The sequence below is a fragment of the Vulpes lagopus genome, chromosome 9 (genome assembly GCF_018345385.1).
Source record: "Vulpes lagopus strain Blue_001 chromosome 9, ASM1834538v1, whole genome shotgun sequence".
NCBI classification, from domain to species: Eukaryota; Metazoa; Chordata; class Mammalia; order Carnivora; family Canidae; genus Vulpes; species Vulpes lagopus.
Window position 1 is genome coordinate 64,509,006 of NC_054832.1, and position 22,090 is coordinate 64,531,095.

The 22,090-nt window shown below is 39.3% G+C and overlaps 2 protein-coding genes and 1 pseudogene across 21 annotated transcripts in view; 1 reads left to right on the plus strand and 2 right to left on the minus strand.

Annotated features, from left to right (window-relative positions):
* The window catches only part of LOC121498621, a 136,575-nt pseudogene extending 123,237 nt beyond the window's left edge, over window positions 1–13,338 (minus strand).
* The window catches only part of CRH (corticotropin releasing hormone), a 178,547-nt gene extending 161,929 nt beyond the window's left edge, over window positions 1–16,618 (plus strand). For 15 of the 16 annotated variants that reach the window (XM_041769123.1, XM_041769117.1, XM_041769119.1 and 12 more), the window contains 2 exons: window positions 12,798–13,099; window positions 13,851–16,618. In XM_041769123.1, coding sequence (XP_041625057.1) covers window positions 13,865–14,455 — 591 coding nt within the window. In that variant the 5' untranslated portion in view covers window positions 12,798–13,099; window positions 13,851–13,864 and the 3' untranslated portion in view covers window positions 14,456–16,618. Of the gene's footprint in view, window positions 1–6,270; window positions 6,332–12,797; window positions 13,100–13,850 lie in introns of those variants that run through there. The other variant, XM_041769134.1, reaches the window with a different exon arrangement.
* TRIM55 (tripartite motif containing 55) overlaps window positions 15,885–22,090 on the minus strand; it is a 43,368-nt gene continuing 37,162 nt past the window's right edge. For 2 of the 5 annotated variants that reach the window (XM_041769111.1, XM_041769110.1), the window contains exon 10: window positions 15,885–16,879. In XM_041769111.1, coding sequence (XP_041625045.1) covers window positions 16,757–16,879 — 123 coding nt within the window. In that variant the 3' untranslated portion in view covers window positions 15,885–16,756. The remainder of the gene's footprint in view (window positions 16,880–22,090) is intronic. The other 3 variants (XM_041769114.1, XM_041769113.1, XM_041769115.1) reach the window with 2 other exon arrangements.

The following is a 22,090-nucleotide window of genomic DNA, read 5'->3' on the forward strand; positions in this document are numbered from 1 at the left end:
TATTAATTAGCAGGACTCCATATAGCAAATATTAATTTAGAAACTGGTGTAAAGCATAAACATCAATGTAACATCTGTTATAGAATGAGCAGCCATATAAATGTTTCCAAGACCTAGAGGTTCAGGGAGGTTGGAATCTATTTTGAGGATCTAGATAACCACATTTTTTAGTAGATTGTCCTCATTGCCCCTGGTAATGACAGGAAAGGATGGATGGAATGGGATATTCAGCATAGTTTATATAGAAGAGGTGTGAGGATTAAAATTAAAGAAGAAAAGCCAAGAGCAAACAGCAAATAACTATGGATAATACCTAGGTAAGTTTTTGGGTATGTTCCCACTGAGCCTAGATGTTTTAGTGTTCTTTTGAATGATATGAACACAAGCAGTGTGATATTCCTCATAATCACACCTTGTATTTAGTACTAGGAAAGAGACAAACCAGGAGCATGGTGGTAATATGGGGCTTGTTCTTTTGAGACCATATGAGCCCATACAGCCCTCCCCAGGGCTCCTGGGAGGCTTGAGTGAAAAAGAGGAGAAGGAGAGAACAGAGGAGGCCTTTGGGGATCCCAGCACCCCTCCACATATCAGTTGGGAGACATCAGCCTAGTTACTTGCCCATTTTGAGCCTCTGGTTCTTTATCTATGGATTGTAGATAATAACATCTGCTTCTTAGCAGGGTCCCAGTAAGATTAGAAATATGGAAAGTAAAGGCTTCTAGAAGAAGCATAAACAAGGGAAGTCATTATTACACTTTTCTTGACCTAAAGGGAAGTTGCTGCAGTATCCCAAAGGTCCCACAGGAGAGAAGTCTCAGTGGCTGGTTGCTGAGAACCTGCTCAGCCACTTTCACCACCCCCCACCACCTCCAGCCTCCCACCACCTCTCAGCACCCCCCACCACCAAAGATTTCTGATACAATCCCAGCGGATACAAACATGGGTTGATATTTTTGTATTCACTTAAGACCTCCATGGCCCAATTTTCAGTCACTGCTTATGTTCATTCTCATGTTTATTCTTGGCCCAAAGAAGATGCTTAGTGTCGGAGATAGTTGACATGGTTTCAGGGATCCTGCCATTACTTTGGGGATGCAATTGAGACTTAAGTACACACAAGACCCCTGCTTTGAGCCATCCCCCTCCTGGTGCTCTGAACCCCATCCTGACTAGTCTCATCACTCTGGCCCTGTACCAGGAAGGTGACCTGTGTATGTGGGAATGGCGGTATCAGTGGCACCATGCTCCAAGATCGGGAGCCACCCCTGTGATTAGACATAGAAATAGAAGCAGGAGGAAAATGACAGCCCTTTTTCTTTTTTTTTTTTTTAATTTTTATTGGAGTTCAGTTTGCCAACATTTAGCATAACACCAAGGGCTTATCCCGCCAAGTGCCCCCCTCAGTGCCCATCACCCAGTCACCCCAACTCCCCGCCCACCTCCCTTTCCACTACCCCTTGTTTGTTTCCCAGAGTTAGGTGTCTCTCTTGTTTTGAATGACAGTCCTTTTATAGAAATCTAAATGACCCAGCTTCAGGAGGCCTAGTGAAAAACCTACTTTTTCCCATCTCCCCTCACAAAAAGCCATAAGAAAAGTTCAAGTGCCCAGAAAAGCCACTGAAGGAGTCAAAGAAATATATTTATGCATTTTCTAAATTTAGAGCAGTGGAGAGACATACTGTTTATAAGTGCTTGAAAGGTGTAAACATTAAGAAAGTAAGAAGATGCTGAAGGACTGCACAAGAAACTACATCTCAGAGTATTTGATGGAACAGGCTGAACATGAAATTATTAAGGAAATGAAATTTGGAAGAGGCCTGGTCATATAGGGTATCCGTGTGAAGGTATCCATACCTGTCCTGTCCCCACCTTTTCCCTCTAACTGAATAAAGGAATGTGGGAGGTCATGTGGGGATTGATTCAGGGAAACAGATGAGTAAAAGGGATTTTAAAAAATTATGGTGAATGATTATTTTCTATTGTCTGGCCTTAGAGCAGAGACTAAGAATGAACAATAGTAAGGTCATCTGAGAAGATTTAGGGTATGGAGAAAATAAATGAACTCTCAGCCAGTTTAATGTAAATGGTCCCCCAGGTCAAATTTAGAGAAACTGAGAAGTCTATAGCAGCCTGCAGGGCCATGAAGGCTCCCATTAGGAAATGAGGGGCTTACTGATTTGGAAGAGAAAGAGATGTATTTATTCTTGTATTTTATTTTTTATTATGAATATTTATTGTTATTTTTAACCCCTCCTTATAATGTAAAATTCCCCTTTGAATACACCTACTTTCAGTTAAGTGGATAAATGATGAGAGTAAGAATAGAAGTTTCAACACAGGAAATAATCCTTCAGTGAGCAGACATCTACCAAGTAGAGTGACACCAGCCAAACATATTTCCCAACTCAGAATTATGAGTAAAGTAAAAATGTCTAAGTAAAAATGTATCTTTGTTTGAGAAGATAAGGAGAAACCTGAAATGCATATCACTAAGTGAAAGAAGTCAGTTTGAAAAAGCTACACTGTATGATTTCAACTGTATGTCATTCTGGAAAATGCAAAACCGTAAGGACAGGAAAAATATCAGGGATTGGAGGAAGGGAGGGAGGGAGGGAGGGGGGATGAATAGATGGAACAAGGGGATGTTCAGGGCTGTGAAATGATTCTCTGTGATATTGTCATGGTGGATCCATGGCATTATGCATTTCCCAAAACTCCCCTAATGTACAACACAAAGAGTGAACCCTAATGTAAATTATGGACTTGTTAGGAATAGTGATCAACAGTGGTTCATCAGTTGTAACAAATGTAGCATACCAGTACAAGATATAAATAATAGTGACAACAAAAGGTGAAAACTAAGGTGGAGGGAGAAAAAGCATATGGGAATTCCTTGTGCTTTCTGCTCAGTTTTTCTGTAAACCTAAAACTGCTCTTAAAAAGATAAAATATACTAATTTTTTTTTCTTAAGTCATCTGAGTGGCTGAAAAACCTCTGGTATTAGAATATCATAGTGATCACATTTATTTTATTTCCTTAATAAACATTAAGCCTAATAAATACTGAGCTAAATCTAGGTTCCAAGGAACTGAGATTAAATAGAATCCCTGCCTTCAGCAGTAACAACAACCATATCATTAGCCCATAACAACAATACCTAATATTTATTGACTGCTTCTTCTATTCTAGGCCATGAATTTACTATCTCATTTAATCCCATAACCCTAAGGAGAACAAATAAAGAAAGCAACATTTTATATTGGCTTGACCAATAAGGAAATAATTTTGGAAATTTAAATAACTAGTCAAAGGTCACCCACCTAGGAAAGAATAGAGTTAATAAACACTGTATTGAGGTAATCTGACAACTGCTGAATCAGAAGTCTAGTGTGTCTCCACAGGAACAGGGAGCCAGGTAACATTTTTAATTCTATTTGTAAGGCTGCTTTGAAGAGTTTTGTTCTTAGTGAAATCTTCAAGTAAGATATTAGAACAAATTCCATTATAAACAGGAATCGGATATAGTTCTGCTTCAAAAAGCTGAGTAACTCTTTTTATAGAAGAAATCTATCAGATTATATAATCGTATTTCTCCACGCAAATTTGAAAAATCCCTTTATTGCAATTATTGTTGTTGCTATGAAGAGTACATTAGCACAAGATAGAACTCTACAGCGATCATGACTTAAACTACAAGGAAAACAAGTTGGAAAATGAGGTGAAGCTCAAATGTGTATCTATATTTAACTTTATATGAATAGGAGCATTCAACTTCACTGCTGCTTGAGGCCATTAAGATCTTTTTTCATTATCTCAGGAACACTGTTGCTCAGATAACTTCTAAAATTCATTCAAAAGAGAACAGTGAGTGTCACAAATGAGACAGATCCTTTCTTTCCCACACTAGATTTCATATAACCATCCTTTCAAGGGCTCGTTGACTCACAATTGTGAGACCACCTTGAATTAACATAGTCCTCTTAAGTAGGACAAACTCAATCTAACCACAGCAAACACCACATGTAAGTGGTATACCAGGTTTTACGGGCTACAGAGTGGTTAGTAACCTCACAAAGAGCCAGAAAAGAGACAAATAAGCACACACACAAGAGAAAATAACTGTAAATCTCATAATGAAGCTAACATCACATTTTGCACAGTTGGATGACAGGAGCCTTGGAGATGAAAAGAGATTGCAGCAAGGTTCCAAAAAGGTCTATACCCACAACTAGGAAGAACATCTTTGAAATCCACAACTCCTAAATGTTGACTGCTTATCATCTTTGTCTACCCTTACAGCCCTCACTGCCTCCTGCCTCTTGAGTAACTGATATTTTTTTAGTGAAAAACCCATTATCACTCATCCCAATTAGTTTTGTCTAGAACATTTCCGCCTGTTCATACCCAAAGAAGGTTCTCCTTTGCAAGATAGGCCCACAGATTTTGACTGGAGAAGAAGACCAACTCCTCCTCACTAGGAGGTGTACAAACAGACAGCTCTTTCTCAGGTGACCCTTCCCAGGGCAGATAATCCTGAGAAGCATTGGAAATAGACATCTTCCCATACCTTGAAACCCTCTCTTTAGGGGTAAAAAGTGTCAACTGTAACATTTCCCCAGGAGTGGTAGAAAATGACTCAGTGGCTCTAGTCATGGACTTTCTTTGGATGCCAAAGAAAGTGTAGCTGGACTCTGCATAAAATGCCTTGAATTATTGTATCTTCCAACCAGTCCCACAATATACTTGCTTTGTGGTCAAGTAAGTCTGGGAAATGAGGAAGACTTGAATATTTATAGTGCAGGAAAAATATTTTAAAATACTAGAAATTTCTACAGTAAAAAATGTGTTCAGCCTTTCTTTACATCCCCCCTCCTCTGTTTTTTTTCCCTTCGTAACACCAGTAACATTCCAAGGAGAGCTCTTTAAGAAATCTTTCTTTAGAGTCAAGAAATGTTCATGAATATAAATACTTATGCAGGATGCTCAGTTGATGGATTTCTTTCTTATGACCCACTATCGTAAGATGATTAGTTCCTGCAAATTGCCCTTCATGACAGAAAGTTCACACACCTCTTCTCATTGCCCTCCATCCATTATCTGGAGCCTAAAACAGAAAATTCAATGTATTATGATGTAAATAGAAAGGTCAGTCATGTCTATCAAGGCAAGGGCTTGTTAGAGAAGAAGAACGTGCCTCTTTTCTGTTGCTCTGAGTCATTTCCCAGAGTTAGTTACTTCCTAACTTTTAAAAAAATAAACGGACAGGTAACACAATCTTTGCTGTTTTCTGATCAAAGGAGATGAGGCACCCAGTGATTTCTGGATGCTGGGAGGATTATTGACTGATGGGCAACTGAAAGGAAGCCCTTGCCCCTACAAATCTTTAAACAGGAGTATGGCTACTCACAGGTAGTGTCCCAGGCTCCTGGAGCAATCATAGGAGACCCTGCCATTGTCTTATACAGCTCCTGGCATCACTGGGATGTGATGTTCATGCTACGGGCCCAGTGGTAATGACCTGAAGACCAAAAATTGTTTATCTGCCTCCTTGCCCCTCCAGTCTATTCTCTAACAATCATATCTCTACTTCTTTATTCAGAGAAGTTGTTCCAAAATGCATCATGTTTACCTCCTCTCACTCTGAGATCCCATTAAAATGATAGTATAAGCCCAAAATGATAAAGAGAATAGGATGAGGACCAGAAGCAGGTAAGAGGATTTAATAAACCTCTGAAGTAAGGAGAGCAGAGAAGGTGACGTGGTATCTAAGGAAACAAGGCAGAGGACACAACTATAAAGGGCCTGCAAAGGGTTATCTGAGGAAGGAGAACAGAGAACAGAGAACATGACTTGTATCAGAGGTGTAAGAGGTAAGGAAGCCATTGCAGAAGGCACACAAAGGAGCAGGCAGTTGAGGAAGGAGGGAACCCAGGAGGGACTTAGGACTTAGAAACTCCAAATATTGCCAAAAGCAGGAGGGAGAAAGGGGATCAAAAAAAGGAGGATACTTGAAAGTCTATATATGGAAGAGTTAACCCCTCTACCAACCTTTCTCATCCTTATGGAGAATGTTGAACATTCAAATATCTACCTGTTAGGCAAAAAGCAAAGAAATAAACATTTGTAAGGTATGTTGTTATTTTTTTTTATTTTATTTTTTTTTAATTTATGATAGTCACACACAGAGAGAGAGAGAGCAGACATAGGCAGAAGGAGAAGCAGGCTCCATGCACCGGGAGCCCGACGTGGGATTTGATCCCGGGTCTCCAGGATCGTGCCCTGGGCCAAAGGCAGGCACCAAACCGCTGCACCACCCAGGGATCCCAGGTATGTTGTTATTGGCAGAGTTGCATCCCCAAAACATTCATATGTTGAAGTTATTTACCCATAGTACCTCAGAATGTGATTGTATTTGGAGATAAGGCCTTTTAAGAAGTAATTAAAGTAAAATGAGGTTGTCTGGATGGGTCTTAATCCAATATGACTAGTGTCCTTATAAGAAGATGAGATTAAGAAAAACATACACAGAGGAAAGACCATGTGAGGGCACAAGGAGAAGATGGCCATCTCCAAGACAAGGAAATAGGCCTCAGAAGAAATCAGCCCTGCTGACCCTTAATCTTGGACTTTTAGCCTCTGGAGACATGAGAAATAAATTTCTATTTAAACCATCCAGTCTATGGCAATTTGTGTTGGCAACTTTAACAAACTAATACATATATTTTCCTCAACTGAAATTGAATCGTGTCACAGAAAAGTTCTCTGTAATTTGACATTGATGAGTATCCCCACAGTAGTCTCACTACTGTGATCTGATCACCCCAAAGGGAAGGCTGCTTGGTGACAAGGTCCTTGTTCATTACAGATAATTCCCAGCCAGCTTTGTATCACCTAATTCTTAACTATGAGAGTGCCACCATTTATACATAGGTCACCTTAAGAAATTTAAGGGAAGTCTCCAACGTAAAATAGAGAAACCATACATAACTTTTTAATGACCATGGATGGAATAGATAATTCAGAGAAAGGACGCTAATGTTTCCTAGTTAATATTCTTAAAGAAATTTGAGAAAAAGTTACACTATAAATTTTATACATTATAAAATTTTATTTTATAAAAAATAAGAGCTAAGAAGAAAGGATGGAGAAATAATAAAAAGCCTGGAAATTGAATATATGGTTGTAAAATAAAACTAACTGAGGAGCTGAAGGATATTTAGGAGCCCTCCCAGAAGGTAGAACACAAAAGAAAGAGTCCTAAAAAATGAAAGAATATAATAAACATAGAAGGTCAACAGGAAAGGAATATCTTACAGTAAAAGTCTCAGAAAGAAAGAAAAGAAAAGGGAGGAAATTGTTATAAAAATAATGCAAGACATTTTCATACACTTGAAGAGCAAGAATCCCCAATTCTAAAGGATAAATGAAAAAAGATGCAATTAAAAAAAAAAAAAAAAAGAAAAAAGATGCAATAATATTGTGAAATTTCAGAACATCGACAACAAAGAGAAAATACCAAAATCTTCAAGTGAGAATGAGAGAGAGGAAAAAGGACTCTATAAAGAAATGAGAATCAGAATGACTGGATTTCTCATCAGCAGCATTGAATAATAAAACATACGGGACAATACTTTCAAAGTTCTAGAGGATGATTGTGTTCAACCTGGAATTGTGTACCTTGCTAAAGTATCATTCAGAACAATTATATGAGTAAAATAAAATCATTTTCAGAAATGCAAGAATTCAGAAAATCTATTTACCATAAATCCTTTCTTAGAAAGTTAACTGCAGAGGTATTCCAGCAAAATATATGTAGGGGATCTCTGGGTGGCTCAGCGGTTTAGCATCTGCCTTCGGCCCAGGGCATGATCCTGGAGTCCCGGGATGGAGTCCCACATTGGGTTCCCCACATGGAGCCTGCTTCTCCCTCTGCCTGTGTCTCTGCCTCTCTCTCTCTCTCTCTCTCTCTCTCTGTGTGTGTGTGTCTCATGAATAAATAAAATTAAAAAAATATATGTAGAAATAAGAAAGAAGTAAATCATGTGATTCTAGATAGTGAATTCAGTTGAGAATTCAATTCTGTGCATTAGATTTAGAAAGTGATCATTCTAAAACCAGCACGTTATAGTGCTCAAGGAAAGAGGTCTTAAAAAGAGGGGGAAGCTGATATATTGCTTCTCATGATAGAAAATCAGGGGAAAAAAGGGAACAAAATTAAGATAGTAATTGTAGGAAAAACCAAACTATTGAATATAAAAAAGATGATTTGGTAAAACAAAAACAAGAAAGGAAATGTAATGAGAGTCTATGACTTTACAGCAAATGTATAATAAATTATTATAGACAATAATAAAACACTATATTGCTTTTTAACTTTTAAAATAGTCCATCGTCAAAACACAGAAGACTTAATTAACTATGATTATAAAAAAATTAACACTGAGGGGTGCCCAGCTGGCCCAGTAACCAGTCCCAATGTCAGGCTTCCTGCTCAGTGAGGAGCCTGCTTTCCCTCTCTGCTCCTCACTTGTGCTCTCTGCCTCTCTCTCTCTCTCTCTCTCTCTCTCTCTCTCTCTCTCTCTCTCTCTCTCCCTCTCTCTCTCTCTCTCTGTCTCTCAAATAAATAAAATCTTAAAACAAAAAAGATTAACACTGACAGTCTGGAAGGAAAAGTACAGAGGAGAGAGCCTGAGAGATCAAGGTGCAGGAGGCTGTTTGAAAGCTGATGTGACACTAATATTCTCATTTACCATCCAGAAGTTAGGAGATATTGTTTATATTTGAAAGATCAGGAAATGATTCTCTAGATGTATAACTTAAAGGTTCAAGGGTAAGATGTAGAACAAAAATTACAAAGCAGGACATTAGTATGGTGATCTATAATGAGGAATGTACAGAAATTGTAGTACATCTCCTTTCAGTCAATAAAATGGATGTCATTTAGATATAGGAAGTGTTTGAGATATTTTAAATGAAAAAAAGCAGGCCATAAAATTTTAGTTATAAAATGTTCATTTAGTTATTTCTTGATGGTGGGTCATTTTCTATACTTCATTCAACACATTTTCTGTGGTTCATCCATTTAGAAGGTGTATTGGTTATCTATTATGTTTTGGCACTATACTAAGGGCTGTGAGTATTGAATATGAAAGTTTATGAAGACTTAAGTCACTGCCACACAGCTTACAGTTCAGAAAGGAAGATACATATTGTACTAGTAACTATATAAATTTGTGAACTTTATGATGGAGGACATTCAGGATGTCAGGAGAGCATTGAGCACAGATCCTAAACCTGATCTAGGAATCTAGAAAAGATTCCTTTAACCAGCTACTTTTAAGTTTTAAGTAAGAGAGATTTGTTTTATTTATTTTTTATTTTTTTTAAAGCAGAGATTCAAAATTAGGAACATATTGTTATCTCAATTTAGTAAATGTATGTGCTCAGGAAAAATTCTCAAGGGAAACAAAATCTGACAGAAATTATCTTTCAGTTTTGGAATCTGAGGAATTTTGTATTCTTCTTTATACTTTTCTGATTTTTCCAAGTTTTCTACAAGGAGGTTGAATGGCTTTGACAATAAAAGGTATTGTTATTATTGAAGAAGCAGTTAGATATTTGTGCTGTTTGAGATACTTTCCGTAGTCCTACCTATGGAAGCTGAAGGCAGTTACTAATCTATCTGAAGCACAATTACAAACAGTTAACAAAAACATCTATCTACCCTAGGCACTTTTAAAGACTGTCATTGGAAATGGTAGATTCATTTCAAAAAAACATTTCAGTTAGCAAACTTGGAGACTCTCTTTGTTTGCCATGAATTTTGCTAATAGAAGCACATGTTGGGATACTTCACAAAAGTGCAAGGAGATGCAGATGATAGGAATAAGCTCAGTAATTACCTATTATTTCTGATACTTCTTTATTTATTGGGCTACTATGCCATGTCTTTTAGAGTTTCACTATATCCTATATAATATGTTTTTATTGAAAAAAGTGGTTTAAAATGTAAAGTGATCCCCATTTTTATGTCCATGTTCCTTGGGTTGTGTTTCTAGGTCCTAAAATCATTTAAATTGATCCTCCAATGACTAGTTATTCCTACATGTAAGATCAAATGTATCGGTGGTGATTTTTATGGACCTGGACATTTAGTTTACTGTACATAAAAGTTCTCTGCGTTATATTATTTTTCCCATCACACATTTGTATCATTATCTTGAGAACCACATAACTGTATCTTATCCAAAGATCTTTTTTCTCCAACATGAACTAAGGTGGAAGATCAAATTAATGCATTTTAAATTGCCAGTACACTTAAAAACCTCATGTTATTACTACAAGATTTAGCTAAAAGGTAAATTGCAGTGTGTGCACCCAGAGATTTTAGATCAGCTGCTGGGGCATCAGCATGCACAGAAAATCTGTGTTCTGGTGCCTTAGGAGATTTATTAATATAAGGAAAGTCTAGGGCTGGGTGTGTGAATGTGTCGCTCTGTCTAACTTCATCTTCTCACTTCTATTTGTGTGTCTCTGCTAGGAAAGGGGGGAAGTTCAAAGGGCATTGTTATATTATAGAAATAATGCAGGCTGCTAGTCAAAAGCACTGGATTCTAATTTTGACTTTACCATTAACTAGTAAGTCATTCTTAAGTCACTTTTCCTCTCTGGTTGTCATTCAAACCAAATGATCTGTTTAAGACTTTTCTAATGTAAATGCTCAGTGATTTGAAGAGATCTTACTTTTGGATAAATCGTGGTAAGGGCTGCTGCACACTGTTCTTCTTCCTCTGGGGCCCAGGCCTTTTGTCCCCACTCCTATTCAGAGCCACTTTTTCTAACTAACTACATACTCCAGGAAAATCTCACAGCAAAAATTCAACAGTGATGAGGGAGGTAGACTAAAACAACACTCCACATGGCCCACAGGAGAGAGACCTGAAGGGGTGTAGGGTTAGAGTCCAAAACATTCATCTTCTCTGGAGAAACTCTTATGCCTTCCCAGCTAAACTTACAGTCTTATCCCTTTCCTAGTTGTTCTTCTGTATCCAGTTTCCTGAACGTCTTCCAAATCTCCTTCCACCACCAGATTGACATCTAACTGGATTCTGCCAGTTGGGACAGTGAAGGGGCAATAAAGGAAAGTAAGCAGAAGAAGTTAAGATCCATTCAAAGGGGAAAAAAAGCTCACAAAAACCTCCAAGTTTCTCTGTGTCCCCTATCAACATAAAACACTGCTTTCCTGTAGAAGCTTAACCATTTTCTATAATTTTGATCTTCTATTAACAACCTACATGTTTCCCAGAAGACACAGTTCTTTGTTCTCTTATGTACATTTCATCTCAAAGTATATTCCATAGCACAATGATCCAACTATGGGGTGGATTCTCTGGAAACTGCCAGCATTTCTCTTTCTACCTTCCTTTTGTTTCTAAAAGCAGTTGTGGATTAGTATAGATCCAAAATAGGAGTAGAAATGTGTGTTGTATCATTTATCATATAGCTACAAAGGAAGCAGCAGAGCTAACCAGAAATGAGCAATAGGAGATTTCTGATAAACAGCTTTGATGGTTATCTAGAAGCTGAATTAAATCACAGACACCAGAGTTTGGAATTGCATTTAGAACTGCAAAATTAGAGGTAACTACCTCCTACTTGTATGATAGTGTCAATTTAATTTGAAATTTGAGTATTGGTTTACAAGCTTAGCATTCCATTTTGTGGTAATGCAGAGAGCATTTATGTATTTATCAGGTTTCCTGATAAGTTACAATTTTAAAAAACTCTGGGTGTCCCTGATGTGGATACTATAATGGATGTTGATAGTATTTAGGAGTAAAATGAATGAGATTATCTTTTTATGGGCTTCATATTCATCAGTGAAAATATGCAACTGATGAATTTGGCCCTGTTATCAGGCAGTTTAAGCCTTTCCCAATATAGAATAAGTTAGAATAGATGCTTCTCTCACTGTGTTTCCATCAAGTAGACCATGAAGATGTATAGCTCATGCACCTCTCACTTATCCTTTCTCTCTCTAATTTGGGAATAGAAAAATCCACAATTAATTTTGGATTCTGACAGGAGAGACCAAGGAAGGGCAGTGAAGTTCGGGAGGGGGGGGGGCGGATTTAAAATCTTCCTGCATTCCCAACTGACCCTGGTTTGGGCCATTTCATCATGGAAGCAGGCTCCTGCCAACCATTTAAAAAACTTGAGCCTCATTTCAAGAGACTTATTTGTCTTGCTTCTGTAGACTAATAATTCTTTTATTTGTTCTTGGGAAGAAAAAGCAGGTAGAAGCTTAAAAACTAGATATCCCTGCACTTCTATCTCCTTGTTCATCATTCTTAACCAGGCAGAAAGGTGATGGGACACTTGTCTCTAGCAAAGGGATATTTTCAGATACTGAGGTGTTGCCAGAGACAACTGGTCAGAGAAGTTAGAAGGGAGAGGAAAGAGGAGAATCCAGATCCAGCCCTTAGAATTGGTTGCTGCTTTCCTCATAGGACTGTGGATTAATTGACCTCCTGTCCCTCACACTTTCTTTTCCCCTCCCCTCTCATTTGATGCTCTTTCTGACTCCAAATTTGACCTTTCCTAGTAAGAGGTCAGTATGTTTTTACATTTGGGAAATCTCATTCAAGAATTTTTGTCAATGGACAAGTCATAAGAAGCCCTTCCATTTTAGGGCTCGTTGACGTCACCAAGGAGGCGATAAATATCTGTTGATATAATTGGATGTGAGATTCAGTGTTGAGATAGCAAAACTCTGCCCCTCGTTCTCTGGCAGGGCCCTATGATTTATGCAGGAGCAGAGGCAGCACGCAATCGAGCTGTCAAGAGAGCGTCAGCTTATTAGGCAAATGCTGCGTGGTTTCTGAAGAGGGTCGACGCTATAAAATCCCACTCCAGGCTCTGGTGTGGAGAAACTCAGAGCCCAAGTCCGTTGAGAGACTGAAGAGAAAGACAAGAGGGGAAGAAAAAAGGAGTGAGGACAGAAAGGAGAAGGGAAGAAAGCCCCTGAAAAAGCCCCGAGACGTTCCTCTGCTGAGAGGCGCAGCGCCCCACTCACCTGCAGGAGCATCTCAGAAGGTAGGCAGCGCCTAGACGGAACCGCGCCTCCAACTTTGCGTTGCCTGAGCTGCCACGGGGTGCGCGGCAGAGCCGGGTGTCCGTGTGAGTGTGAGTGTGTGTGCATGTGTGTGTTTGCTGACTGTGCCTCGGGATGCCGGTACTAGCCGGGACGTGTCAAAAGCAAACTTAGACGGCTGCTAATCGTTACTGGAACTGTCGGTTACTCCTCGCTGGCTTTGTAGATGGGTCCCCGCCATCGATCCCGACCCCTGAGAGAAGGACACAAAGGGCTGGGATGGAGAAGGGGGAGGAGGAGGCAGCAGCTCTCAATTTGGAGGACAACGCCGCAACACCCGGAAGGAGGGGCGGTTATTACAGGGGGTGAGACCCAAAACGTGTAGATCTTCTCTAGAGCCCGGGGAATCCGTTTTGGGGATCGTTAGAAGGGGGACCCAGAGACCCTTCGAGGATTTGGAAGAAGGGTCACTCCAGCCCAGCGAGCGGCTGAGCTTCGGTGCTAAGCTGTAGGCGTCCCCTTGCCTGCCCACCCCCGCCCCCACGGCAACCCCAACTCCAGACGTCCTGGTTCGAGAGTTCGAGAGCTTCAGCACCGCGGACAGTGCCTGCCCGAAGCCCGGAGGCGCGTCCACCCGCGTCCGTCCTGTAGGAAGACCCCGAGCGCGCCTCCCTTGTGAGCTGAACTCTGACCAACTCTTTCTTTCTCTCTTGCCTTCTCTCCTTCCGCTCTCCGCCCACCTCTGTGCCGCAGCGAGGGCCCCTAACATGCGGCTGCCCCTGCTGCTGTCCGCGGGCGTCCTGCTGGTGGCTCTCCTGCCCTGCCCACCATGCAGGGCCCTGCTCAGCCGGGGGCCCACTCCGGGCGCCCGGCAGGCCGCGCAGCACCCCCAGCCCCTGGATTTCCTCCAGCTGCCGCCGCAGCCCCAGCAGCCCCAACAGCCGCAGGCTCGGCCGGTCCTGCTCCGCATGGGCGAGGAGTATTTCCTCCGCCTGGGTAACCTCAACAAGAGCCCTGCTGCTCCCCTCCTGCCCGCCTCTTCACCTGTCGCTGGCGGCAGCGGCGGCCGCCTTTCGCCGGACGACGCGGCCGCCAACTTTTTCCGCGCGTTGCTGCAGCAGCTGCCGCTGCCCCGCCGCCAGCTCGACAGCCCCGCTGGTCCCGCCGAGCGCGGGGAGGAGAGCGCCCTCGGCAGCCGCCAAGAGACCCCGGAGAGGGAGAGACGATCCGAGGAACCTCCCATCTCGCTGGATCTCACCTTCCACCTCCTCCGAGAAGTCTTGGAAATGGCCAGGGCCGAGCAGTTAGCGCAGCAAGCTCACAGCAACAGGAAACTGATGGAGATTATTGGGAAATAAAACGGTGCGTTTGGCCAAAAAGATGCAGCATTTAGCACAAAAAAAATTAAAATAATACAGTATTCTGTACCATATCGTTGCTCTGATACCATTTGTTTATTTTTTTAAAGCTTGAAGCCTAGACGATGTACAGCAAGAGAGCCTATACTCCTTAATTAGCATGCACAAAGTGTATTCACGTGCAGTAACAGCAACAAAATGTTACTTCTATTGTCTACTTTCAGTTTCCATTTCCAGGCGTCTTTAATGGTGTTTGAAAAGTATAGACCCAGTAGGAAATGTTTTGAAGCAGACAAAAGTTACCCGATTTATTTTGTTGTGGTCTGAGCCAAAGAGAATGTCGTTCTCTTGGGTGGGTGAAACAAAATCTGTAAGCTCTTTGAATCAACCTTCCTGTAACAGTTCCAGTAATAAAACATCTTTCCAATCCTTGGTCAATTTGGTTGTGTAAGACAATGTTGAATATTTATATTTTTAATAAAAGCTGCAAAGGTAATCATGACTTTATTTTTCCTTTTTAATGTTCATAGGAGTAAAACTCTCAGCTCCTGGCTTCCTACATGCTGACCTCAGCACAAGAGAAAACAAAACTCCTTGCATTAATTTCCTACTTAAAATACAAACATATGCAAGTGGCTTACACAGATACTTCAACTGCCTTGGACTCATCTTTGTACCTCAGTTACTCCTCTGAGGTTATGTTAAATAGTTTGGGAAGTTTCTTCCCACTTTAAGACTTGGTAATTCTACGAATGGAAGATCAATTCATAATGGAAATAACACTTAACACTTAACCCTGATTATTATAAGACGGTAAATAACTGGAGAGGGCGGGGACAGAGGAAAGGCAAAGAGAGGGGTTCGCAGAGCATTCCTCTAAACTGTAGGGCCAACATACTGTTTGTTTTTGTTTTAGGTTTGAGAAAGACTCACTTTATCAAGCTACTACTTTGGTACTGTAAAATATACTTTTTCTGTGCTATTTTCCAGTGCTTACTTATAATAGGAGAAACTTGATAGCTTCCCACTTCAAGCAACAAATTTAATTGCTATGAAATGGCACTTGGGAAAATGTTTCACATAAAAAATATTTGACTTTAATAACTTTGCAAATCGTCTTCTCATTTATTTCTATATGAATCCTAATCACTGTTATTCTTAAGAATATTAACTATCTCTATGCATTTCTAAAATGGAACAGGCACATCCAATGAGTTTTACCATGCATTTATCTTTGATAGTTGGGTTATAACTTACAAAAATTCAATTGAATGTTTAATACCCCCAAATTAATTTGGGTGTATGGAGATGCTTTTCCCTTGGGACCCTTTAAATACACTTGACTATTAATAAGATCACATGAAACACTGAATAAGTCATTATAAGACTAAGTTGTTAAAAACAGCATTTATTTAAGAGTTCATACAGAATAAAGTAACACTTATTTGTTACTGTTTTGAAAGAGGCATTATGGTGGGACAAAAAAAGCACGATTTAAATATATATGTATTTTAAATGTGTATTGTGTGTATATATATATATTTAAATACATGCAGTTATTCTGCAGTTCACCAGGTTGGTGCCTCAGTAGATACATAAGCAAGTAGACAGTTCCTGCTGGAAATTCTTTTTCAGTTTAAGTGCTTGATATCTGCATATCTAACTAAGATTAGAAAAATATCACCAGAAATGTCCTAGGCCTTCAGCCTTCTGGACTATGAAAGTGTCACCAGAGTTAAGGAACATTTCTGGATATGCTTCCAGTGACATCTGTTATGGAAAAGAGGAAACCTTTGTAAAATATTTCATATCTTTGGTCAATGATTTACCTTTTGTCCATATATTGATAAATCAGTCACTTCTGAATTAACACTGAATTTCACTGACCAACTGCATTGTTAAAGAAGAGAGTAACAGCTACTATGATATCATAACAAAAGCCAGTGCCTATTAGAGACAAGAGTGTAATGCACACTTTTTCAACACTTGCCACTCGTTATGGACGCACACACACATACCACACCTACATATCTTCATAATGTTTCCCACACAGAAAAATATTTGCGTAAGATCAAGTTTCTTTCTTCCAATACTTTCGGCAACTGTTTTCTCAAAATTATTTTCCCTCTGGAAAGTCATCTGGAATTAAAGGGTTTTGTGGGGGGTTTTGTTTGTTTGTTTTTGCAGAAATCCTGTTCAAAGGTCCCTTTCATCACCTGCATCATATTAATCTCATCTAGGTTCCCTGCTGCTGGTGTGCATCTCAGCCAGGCAGACAGAGGGCCACAGTTGGAATGAACATCATTCATTCAGGGAGTTCAACCAGGAAAAGGAGAAGACATGGCGAGCTGGCTCAGAGTCAGCTCCATTCCCACTCCCTGAAGCTGCAGCCTGTACCTGGAGGGGAGGGTCTTCAAATCCAATCTGCAATAGAAGAGAATCTGAATCAGAGGAAGAAGAGCCTAATCCTTTTGGGTTGGTCCAGTCACTTTTCTACTCAGGAGAAATGATAATAATAATAATTATTATAAAGGACATAATTATTATTAGGGATGAAAAGCAAGCTCAGGCTTTCTTGGCTATGGCCAAGAGCCTGAATATAATTCACACTCATGATCCAAAAAGGGGCAGCAGTGATGCATGCAATGGAGGAAAGTTCTTGGGAAATTTAAGTCCACTTGTATATGATTTACTGAGATGAAAATGGCATTGAACTAATAGGAATTTGTGGTTAGAAAAGTCTGCAATGTACAACATGATGACTATAGTTAACACTGCTGTATGACATATTTGAAAATTGTTAAGAGAGTAGACTCTTAGGGTTTTCATCACAAGGGAAAAAGCCACAAGTGAAAAACCATTTTTTTCTTTTTGGCATCTATAAGAGATGATGGATGTTAACTAAATTTATTGTGATAATCATTTCATAATATATGTAAGTCATATCATTTATAACTTAAACTTATAGTATATTTTTTGCAAAGCTGCAGCATAGTTTTGAGCAAATCATGAATGAAAGAACTTTTCTTTCTCTAGGCAATAACATCTAATAACATCAAAATTTCTAAAGAGATATCTTTTATATAGATGTCTCTATAAAAGGTATCTATCTTTTATAGACCCCAGAGAGATACAGTTGTGATTTTGAAGTAATTGATCAATCCGATCTCATAAGTGAAATTTATTTCTGTTGTCTTGAATTTAAAAAATAATAATGAAATGGGGGACAATCATAAAGAAGTCTTTCTGAAATGCAATTAGATATATAAACTCAGACACTACATTTAAAGGTACTCTGACATGGGCATTAAGGAAGGCATGTGATGTGATGAGCAGGGTGTTATATGCAACTGGTGAATTATTGAACTCTACATCTGAAACTAATGTTCTATATGTTGGCTAATTGAATTTAAATTAAAAAAAAAATGCCCAGTCTCAAAAAAAAAAAAAAAAAAAGGTACTCTGACAAACACAGTTCTTCCTAGAACTACTGAAGATGGGCTAACATATTCTGATGACTTCACTGGTAAGATTATCCCACTGGATTAGAATGGCACTGATTTCAAAGCAATGAGGTAGGCACATGCATTCAATGCTGAAGCCCTGAGTAATTTTATGAAGCTGCTGTATGAATGGACGATAGCTGGCATGACAAAGCAGAACTTTGGTAAGTGCACTGTTGTTGTTGACACTTAAAATAGTTTCGAGTGAAAAATGAGTGCTTTTCCTGCATCTTACAGATTTTACCCTAAATATATGTTTTGGGGTAATGTTTCAAGTTCCATAAAATTGTCCCAAGTCTTCATGGTCTTGGGATTATCCTTCCCACTTTGACGGAAAGTTGAGAAGGGTCATGAAATCATACTTGTTTACAGTACAATAAAACTGAAGCAAGTAGTTTTCCATGAAGGAATAGTTGAGACATCAAGTGAAATTGGGCTTTTAAAAAAAGGCTGCCATTATGCTACTAGATTCGGTTTGGTAATGGGTTAGATTCCTCAGTGTCCTTGAAGTTGATGTGGGAAAAACAATATCCGGACAGAATCCTAAGCCTGTTTATGCACATCAAACTTTTCTCTTCCCCACTGTGGTCACATTACTCTAACTAATCCTAAAAACAAAAAACCAAAATAAAAGAAAAAGCAAACAAAAAAAAAAAAATCCAAACCCAAGTGATCTGGACATATCAGTGATCTGTAGAGACCTTCTCCTGATCATTTTATAGGACTAAATCTGATTTCTGCCTAAACAAACAAACAGACCACCAGTGTTCATTCTGTAGCCTCTTTTCCTTGAAAGCAACCCCTAATCTAGAGGAATCTTCCATGACAGCTGTTCTGAAATACCTAAAAGTGCAAAACTAGTTGGGTAAGGTATATTCTGTAGAGAGACACTGCTGGTGGCTAACGAACCATTTGATACTGCTTTTGGGACTAATATATACTTTTGCGCTTTTCTGCACTTGAGATTAAAATCTATCTTCTATTGAAAACATTCTAGCTGTTAGTACCTGACAGCCTTCAAAACTTGGTATCAAGTAGTCTGGGTTTGCTCCTTCTACATCCCCATGTTTTTGTGCAGTTATTAGATTTCCTTCTAAATTTTATGGACAGGTGCTGTCTTTTAGAGAAGAGAGGCCAATGCCAGAATGGGTGCCAAGACCAAAGATTTATCCTGAGTATTTTCAGGTGATTACACTATCTCCTTGGTCATGTATATGTAAACTTGGGGACCCACCAACCATCTCAGCAAAGATGTTCTATGTGAAGAGGCTGATCCTGGTTTTGAATCCTTATTTACTAGCTGTATGTCTTGGATAAGTCAGTTAACCTCTCTGAGCCTTAGTTTTTTCTTTTTGTAAAACAGAGATGAGACCCTATCTCACAAGGCTGTTGTAAGTACTGAGTAAATAAAGTAATACACCTAAAACACTTTGCACATGCCTTACTTATATTACATGTTTTAAAAATGTGTATTTCCTCCTTCCCTCCCTCCCTTCCTTCCTTCTTTTCTTTCTTTCTTCTTAGTGAAGAGGCTTTCCTACCATGCAGGGGACTGGGGACTGGGGACTGCTTATGAGGAAACATATACAACAGCAGTGACCCCCAGTAAGGAAAGACAATTATATATGCAATGCTCATCTTGTCAGAATTGGATATTATAGGATTTAATTCCTGTGGCATATTGTAATTATGATTATCCGTGATCTGTCCAGTGTCTCTCCATGTGGCCCAACTTTATATATGGCTCTTTCCTAAAGGAAGAATAAGTTAAACATTTGGAAACCTCCTTTCTATAAGTATAGCCCATTAAATCATAGTTTTTCCTATAGCCTTCCTCAAATAGAATTGTATAAAAAAATTAAAAAGAATTAGATATACACAGTTCTTTAAAAAGTTTTCCAAATGCTGGTTCTCCATCACAGGAAATGATATTTCTTGGGAATACAGATGTTTCATGAAGCTGAACAAAAGACAGAAAATGACAAGCATTGAACTTCCCTACCCGCTTTTGAGTTTGTCCTGCATTTCAGTTTACTTTGAGATGTATAAAAAGATGAAGAAAGGATTATTAGTTCCTTATTACTTCTAAATTTTACACATTTTTCTCAAGAGACCAAACAAACTTCCAACCACCACCTAACACTAACACTATGTTGTATCATCATGGGGCTTCAGATAATTTGAGAAATGAATTTTAGTCATAAAATAAAAGCAGGAAATGGATGAGGGAGGCAGCATTTTCCCTGTCCCAGCTGTGAGAAGCAATTCAGTCAAGATCCACAAAAGACCATAGAAGGGAGTGACACATTTGCTTAGGAGAAAGACTCTTTTTCTTAGATGAACTTGACCAGGAATGCTGGATATTCATGAACCAGACCTACTCAGAAAATCTTTTTCTTGGATTTTTTCCCTGTTACTACCAAATATTTTTTGAGAGGGAAAAAATTAAGGTCATATTATGGTATGAGGGTTTTACTCCATAGAAGAGCAACGGATGAGAGGTTCTTCTACCCAGAGCTGCATGATGTGCTCACATCATCTAGAATCATTTCTTGTTGATGGGTACTAAAGAGCATGCATTCTTGCAGAGGCTTGTGGACATCTGTCTGTGTGTACAGGACAGTTCCAGGTTATGGACAGTGTTTACTTGCTCTGAACTGTGTGGCTGAGTGGTATTTTGACAAAAGTTTGAATTAGTTGCAAACATTAAAAAATCAGGAGCAAGAATGTGGAGAAATAGAAGCCCTTGCGCACTGCTGGTAGGAACATAAAATGGCACAGTTGCTGTGGGAAACAATGTGGCAGTTCCTCAAAATACTAAACATAGAATGTGACCCAGCAAGTTCACTTTTGGGCATATACCCAAAAGAGATGAAAGCAGAGACCCGAACAGGTATTTGCACACCTATGTTCATAGAAGCACTACTCACAGGATCCAACGGGTGGAAGCAACCCAAGTGTTCATCAGTGGATGAATGGATAAGTAAAATGTGGCATATACATAGTATACTATTTTTTTATTTTAATTTTTTTACATAGAATATTATTGAGCTTCATAAAGGAAGAAAATTTTGACATGTGCTACATTACAACATGGATGAACCTTGAGGACATTATGCTAGGTGAAATAAGCCAGTCATAAAACAACAAATACTCTGTTATTCCACTTCTAGAATACAAAAAGTATCTAGAGTAGTCAGGTTCATAGAAACAGAAAGTAGGATGGAGGTTGCCATGGGCTGGGGGAAGGGGGAAAATGGGAAGTTGTTTTATAATGGGTATGGAATTTCAGTTTTGAGAGATGAAAAATTCTGGAGATTGGTTGCACAACAATGTGAATATATTAAGATTACTGCACTGTATGCTTAGAAATGGTTAAGATGGTAATTTTTATGTTGTGTGGGTTTTAACACAATTAAAATTTAAGAAAAAAATGGAGACTTCACATTAAAATCTGGATTTGCAGGTTCTCTTGGCAAAGCAGAAATGTGGCAATCCAGAACCTGCATAGAGAGCCTTAGCTCTCTCCTTGGACTGGATATGTTCTCTCTCTCTCTCTCCTTCTCTCTCTCATCTGATTTCCATCTTGCCTACTACTCCCTTTTGCCGCCTCTGCTGCAAGGCTGATTTTAGTGGCCATTTGTACTGTGCTTGTATAGTTGCTATGCTCAGAGGAAAGAGGAAAGCAAACTGTATCTTGTATTTATGCTTTGATTAACATTGTTTTTTTTACCTGGCTTGCTTTTTCATTAATGTTACCTTTGTGGTCTCTAAGGCTAGTTTTTTGTAGGAAAGTCTCAAAGAAAAGAACATGAAATGCTCAATGGAATCTTTGGCTTGATTTTTATGCTAAATGTGATGATTTTTTTAAAGCCAACATGCTTCTTTTGGCAAGATTCTTGACAATCAAAGCATGAAACTGCCTTCAATGCTTAATTGAAGCCAGATGTGTCCCTGCGCACTTAACATGGGGGCGATAACTGGGTGCAGTTTAGTGAACATGCTCTTTTTTTAGCCTGGGGGCAATAGCAGCAACCCCTTTACCTAAATGCATCCTGTACCACATAATTCACTGACTGAACAAAACCAGATGCTTTCCTGATAGTCACTCTGGCACAAGTCTGGATAGTCA